Genomic DNA, 6,326 nt, shown 5'->3' with positions numbered 1-6,326 from the left:
CAAATAGGTGGGTGGGGAAAGGGGTGGAGCTTGGACCCTTGACTCAAGGTCTAAGTGGTAGCCAGAGGGCTATAAAAGCTTGGTGGAGCCAGGCAGGGAAAGCAACCTAAAGGCCAGGATTGGCACACTGACGGAGGCCGGTAGGCTACAGCAGGTGTAGTATCTCGAGAAAGGCTAAAACGCTCAGAGCAGACGAGATCAGGTCCAGGATGCCGCGCCAGTTCTTGTCCCACCTGCTAGGGGTCTGGCTGCTACTGAGTCAACTTCCCAGAGAGATTTCAGGCCAGAGGACGAACGACCTTATTAAGGCATGCGGCCGAGAATTAGTCCGCCTCTGGGTCGAGATCTGTGGCTCGGTCTCCTGGGGAAGAACGGCTCTGAGCCTGGAGGAGCCTTGGCTGGGATCCGGACCGCCCGCAGGTGAGAGCACCCAACCCCCCGCCCCCGACCAGCCGCTCTGCACTTCCCATTGGTTGCTGTCCGGCTGCCGAGCAATGGTAAGGGCTGCCCACATGACTCTGAAGCTGCCGGTGCCTAAAAGTTTGGGATTTTGCCTCGTAACTTGCTTTCTAGTCAGGATTTCACCCGGGATTTCACCACAGGGAGAGAAAGCAGCGGGAACAGCAAGTGGCCTTACCTGAGAGGCACTTGATGCCTTCACCTCCTGGCAGTCCGGGTTGCGGGGTAGGGAGGGAGAAGGAGGAAGCTACAGTGGGAGGTAAGTGCTCAAAGACCCACAGTAGGCGGGGCGTACTCAGCCCGGAGGATCCGTACTCAGCGCGGAGGATCCGTACTCAGGCCAGAGGATCAGTCCGAGGGCAGGACTGAAGGCTTGCTGATGGATGGGGCAACTGGACAGGGCATTTTAACTTGAGATGACAGGGGGCAAACAGTAAGGTGTGAGCTAGTTATCACGCGTATTTGCGCACGAAAGGGCATAGGACAGAGACCTATGATAGGGTCCTGAAGTGTAAACATAAAAGGGGGCCTTAAATTTAACGACCCTCCTTTGTTTAAAAAAAAAAAAAAAAAAGCAATCTCGGCTGTAGCCCATGCCATCGAAAACTTACTCTTTTATTTTTATTTGTTAACTTCACCAAAGGGGAGAACCTAGCCTCCCACTTCTTTGAACTGAGTCTTGAAGTTCATGTGTGAGAGAAGGGATTAAAGAGAAAGAAAAGGGCCTGATGGTCTACAAGAGAAACTGAAGGGGAACAAGAGTCAAGGGAAGTTTGCCCTTCAGCCAAACAAAGCAGAAAACGTGATTGATGCTTCAAGCATTTAGAAGCTGCAATGGATTTTCTTTAAAAAGGCAAGATCTCAGAGTTAAATCTGGATTTTTTTTTACAAAAACACTGTTAAGTTATAAAGCATTTATAAAGATAAATTGGAAGCTAAGTTTATGTAACAATGGAAACTTTCACTGAGGTATAGCCTAGTCTAATCACTGTAATGGGTCATGTTAAAATCAGAGAGGGCAAGCTCAATTATGAATAATTGTTTTATATTTCATAACACATGCAATTTATGATAAATCACAACTATATTTATAGGCTATATGCATATCCTGTATATAAGTGACCCTCATGTAAAATCATTGTGCACACTAAGTACACTTACTGTCCTTTTATGGGACTTAAAATATGATTATAAAGTTTTTTACCTAACTTTTCTACATTGTTGGTCAGAGACTGATTTATTTAATGCAAGTTTTTACATACTTCTTGTATAATATTAATAGAAGAGTACCACAGAGTTTAGGAATTCACTGATTCAAAGTAGGCAAGACCAGATTGCATTTGCTTCATTGTTTCACTTTTTCTGAATAAATAATATGCTCATATTAAAGACTGAAAAATATACATAAATACAATAATGAAAAGCACCATTAGATATTAAAGACTGAAAAAAATCTGTGAATTTAATGAGAAAATGAAAATATCTATATTAAATGAGGAAATGGAAAGCAATATTAATATTTGGCAATAGGTATGTGTATCTCCTGCATTTTCATTTAACATTATATTGTGAGCATCTTCTCACATTGTTAGACTCCAAAAAGATAATTTAAAATTTCTTTCTGGTATTCCACATCATAAATCTACCATATATATTTAACCATTCTTAGTAGACATTTAGGTTGTCTCCAGATTGTTGCTTAAAAATGGTTTTCTGACTACATTTATACCTATCTAGACATTTGGCCAAATTTCTATTTCTGTAGAAAAGGATAGTGATTTTAAAATATTTTTAAAGAACTGTCTTTGTCACTGCTCAGTACATAATTTGACTGGAAATAATTTAACAAACTATTGCCTGCAAGTGAGGATCAAGGGAAGTGTTTAAATTACTAATTAAGAATCACTTTGGAAGTACATGTCAATAATCTTGTGATTCATGAGGTTTAAAACCTCTATTGTTCGATAGTTTCTATGTTTTTACATTATTAAATTATTTTCCCACAATGCGTGCAGAAATAATACTCACTGTACCGTTTTAAAAACAAGATAGATATTTTTAATTAGAAGAAGTCTATGTTACTAAGAGTTTAGTCCAAAATATACTGATTAGGAGGCATTTGTATGAATTCAGGTTGATTAGGATATTATCTTTTAGACTCCAGAACCTAAAGTTGTTGTGAATTGCAAAATGTTTCAAAATAAATTTAAAAAATAATTTTAATAAAGAGTACAATGCAGGCAACAAAAGCAAAATTAGACAAGTGAGGCTACATCAATAGACAAAACTTCTGCACAGCAAAGGACATACTCAATAACGAAGGGGCAATTTATGAAATAGGAGAAAATATTTGCAAGCCATGTACCTGATAAGGGGTTAATTTCCAAAATATACAAAGAACTCCTACAACTCAATAGCAAAAAAACTAATAACGTGGTTTTAAAATGGGCTAAAGACTTGAATAGACATTTCTCCAAAGAAGACATACAAATGGCCAACAGGTATAAAAAGCAATGCTGTATATCACTAATCATCAGGGAAATTGAAATCAAAACCACAATGAGCTATCACTTCACACCTGTCAGGATGGCTATTATCAAAAAACAAAAGAAAAGTGTGGTTAAGAATGTGGAGAAATTGAAACCCATGTATAGTATACTGTTGGTGGGAAAGCAAATTTGTGCATTCACTATGGAAAAGAGTGTGGAGGTTCCTCAAAAAAAAAAAAAAAAAAAAAAAAGAACTACCATATGATCAGCAATCCCACTTCTGATATTTATTCAAAAGAACTGAAATCAGTATCTTGAAGAGACATTACCACTCCCATAATCACTGCAGCAATACTCACAATAGCCAAGATGTGGAAACAACTTAAATGTCCATCCACAGACGAATGAATAAAGAAAAGGTGGTATATACATACAATGGAGTATTATTTGGCCTTAAAAAAGGAAATCCTAAAATATGCAACAACATGGATGAAGCTGGAGGACATTATGCTAAGTGAAAAATGCCTGTCTCAGAAGGACAAATACTGCTTGATTCCACTATTATAAGTATCTAAAATAATCAAACTCATAGAAGCAAAGAATAAATGGTGGTCACCAGGATTGGGAGGAGGGAAAAATGGGGAGCTGCTAATAATCATGTATAAAACTTCAATTATGCAAGATGAATTGGTTCTAGAAATCTGATTTATAACACTGTACCTATAGATAATCATGGTGTATTGGGCACTTAAAATTCTGTTAAAAGGGTAGATCTCATGTTAAATGTTCTTACCAAAATAAAAAAAAAAAGATATATGGGAACTCTGTCACATTTTTGTGAATTTTCTGTAACTTTAAAAGTATTTCAAAATAACAAGTTTTTAAATTGAAAAAAAAAAGTGCCAAAAACAACAACCTATGAATAAATGTAATAGAAACTACAAATGTTTTGCCTGATTCATTAACTGGCTTTAAGTATATGGAAAGTTACAATCAGCTTTTCTTTGTATTCAATAAAGCTCCAATTAGAGAAGGTTTAAGTTAGAGCAAGGAGAGTTTTTATGAAGAGATTGAATTGAACTTAGGATGTCTTACTGAGGGAAAATGTGAACATTTCTGACTACCAAAAAATGGTATAAATTCTCATCTGTCATTGCCAGTTTGGAACTTGAATGAGAGAAAACATTGGGAGGAAAAATAAAATGTTAGAATATTGTTTTCTTTCCACTGAAAACTCCAATTGTTGAAGTTTGTTGTTGGCTGAGATCCTTGCTACAGAACTCCTAGGAAGTGAACAAGCTGAGACCATTCCTGCCTGGGTGAGGGGTCATGGTTTTCTCTGATCCGTAAGCATCAGTGGTTGCCCAGGAATCCACTTTCCATGCTTAGATTTATATCTCTTGACCTCATTGTTTCCACTATTTCAGGAGGAATGTCTTATTATAAGCTGAAATGGACAGTTTTGCTGTCCATGAAAAACAAGTAGTGATCCAGGTTTACACTATAATTTAAACTTCATCTGTGTTTCAACTTTTTTTTGGTGCTGTAACTCTCAAAATTGTGTAATGGGGATAGGTAAGGTTAGGATAGAATTTACCTGGAAGTTTTTTGAGGGCAGGAAAGATGTTTTCTTTTTATTTATATCTCTAATGTGGCAGAGCCAGAGACATGGAAACTATCAATGGATGTTCAACTGAACTGAATGGGTGTAAAGAAGGAAGATGTCCGTGAAAGTTGCCAGCCCAAGTCTCAACCTTCATGTATACCCAATCCTGGGATGCTACTTAAGACCAGGCTCCCTTCCTAGGGAACACACAGAACTTGCATAGTTTATGATCTACAACATTGGAACAAAAACCATACACAGTAGTCAGTAGACACACACCACAACAGATTAAAAATCTCTTATAGTCAGTAATTTGTTGGTTAGTGTTCTTTTAACCCATTTCTCCATAAAGTAAAACATTACTGATTTGCAGTAAATACTCTAGGGAAGAGAAATTATTAAATACATGTATGAGGAGCATCAGAGACTGGTATCTCCTGCCTGCTAGATCAGAGCAGTTGGAGATTCTGCTTTTTAACTTTATCCTGAAGCAGTAACTTGCCACCATGGAACAGTTGATAGTTTAAAATAATTAATATACTTTTCAAGGATTACTATCATAACTCAGAAGTTGCTTAGTCGTGGAAATAAATTACTCAGGTAATAAAAATTCATCTGTGGTCAAACTGAGTGTTTTTGAGGATCAAGATGACTTCAGAAGTGTCAGAGATAAAAAAGTGCTATGGTGAAAGCATTAAACGGACATGAGGAGAGATGACAAGGGTACGAGTGGAGTAAAGCAGAACTTTGGTAATGTTGTTTAACCTGCCCAACTATAATAAACTAAGCTTTTTAGATATCAGGACACTTGCTGATTCTGTTTTATTGTTGAATTCTATTGAGGCAATGCTTTCCTTTGTGTCTATGCAAAATTTTATAGTTTTTCTGATGTACTTTAACATGAATATTTTTTCTCTTCCCTCTTTTTTAAATTAGAAATCATGCCACCCTCCATCACCAAAGATGCAGAAACCTTAAAGATGCTGTTGGAATTCGTTCCTAATTTGCCACAGGAGCTGAAGGCAACACTGTCTGAGAGGCAGCCATCACTGAGAGAGCTACAACAATCTGCATTAAAGGATTCAAATTTTAACTTTGAAGAATTTAAGAAAATTATTCTTAATAGACAAAATGAAGCAGAAGACAAAAGTCTTTCAGAATTAAAAAACTTAGGCTTAGATAAACATTCCCGAAAAAAGAGACTGTTCCGTATGACACTGAGTGAGAAATGTTGTCAGATAGGTTGTATCAGAAAAGATATTGCTAGATTATGCTGAGATGAAGCTGTGTATTTCATCTAATGTTCACATGTACTCTCACTGACACATTCACTGATGCCTCTGTCGCCCCACTGATTACTAGAATATGAGAAATTATTTTTAGTGTTTAGGTTTTTCAGTTGATGTGTAAGAAAAGGTCTCTTGCATTATTGTAGTTTCTGATAATAATACTTTTTATGTGAGAAGATATTTTTGTGTTTAATTAATGATATAATTATGTTATTGCTTTTTTAATGCTACTAACTTAAAATGACAATAAAATCTTTATCACTTTAGCCACACAAAATAACTCAAAGAAAATTTTAGAACTAGATAGCTTAGTAAAATGCTATGTCTTGCATAAGTGAGAATGGACAAGTCTATTTTTGAAATTTGTATCTGATAAATTATAATCTGTCACCATTTTCCCTCCAAACATAATGCCCAAATGTTCTTTCACAACTTAATATCAAATGAATTATTTTAATAGCAAAAAAATAAACAAAAATTTAA

The 6,326-nt window shown here is 36.4% G+C and overlaps 1 protein-coding gene across 1 annotated transcript; it reads left to right on the top strand.

The window, feature by feature from the left end:
* Positions 1–209: 209 nt before the first annotated feature.
* Positions 210–5,831, top strand: LOC103077353 (prorelaxin). Its single transcript, XM_007452928.1, has 2 exons — positions 210–420; positions 5,491–5,831. The coding sequence occupies exons 1-2, from the start codon at positions 210–212 to the stop codon at positions 5,829–5,831; spliced, it is 552 nt and encodes a 183-aa protein (XP_007452990.1).
* The last annotated feature ends 495 nt before the right edge of the window (positions 5,832–6,326 follow it).

This window comes from Lipotes vexillifer, unplaced genomic scaffold, assembly GCF_000442215.2.
Source record: "Lipotes vexillifer unplaced genomic scaffold, Lipotes_vexillifer_v1.1 scaffold1486, whole genome shotgun sequence".
NCBI classification, from domain to species: domain Eukaryota; kingdom Metazoa; phylum Chordata; class Mammalia; order Artiodactyla; family Lipotidae; genus Lipotes; species Lipotes vexillifer.
The sequence above is the reverse complement of the archived record's forward strand: the minus strand, read 5'-3'. Positions and strand labels throughout refer to the sequence as shown.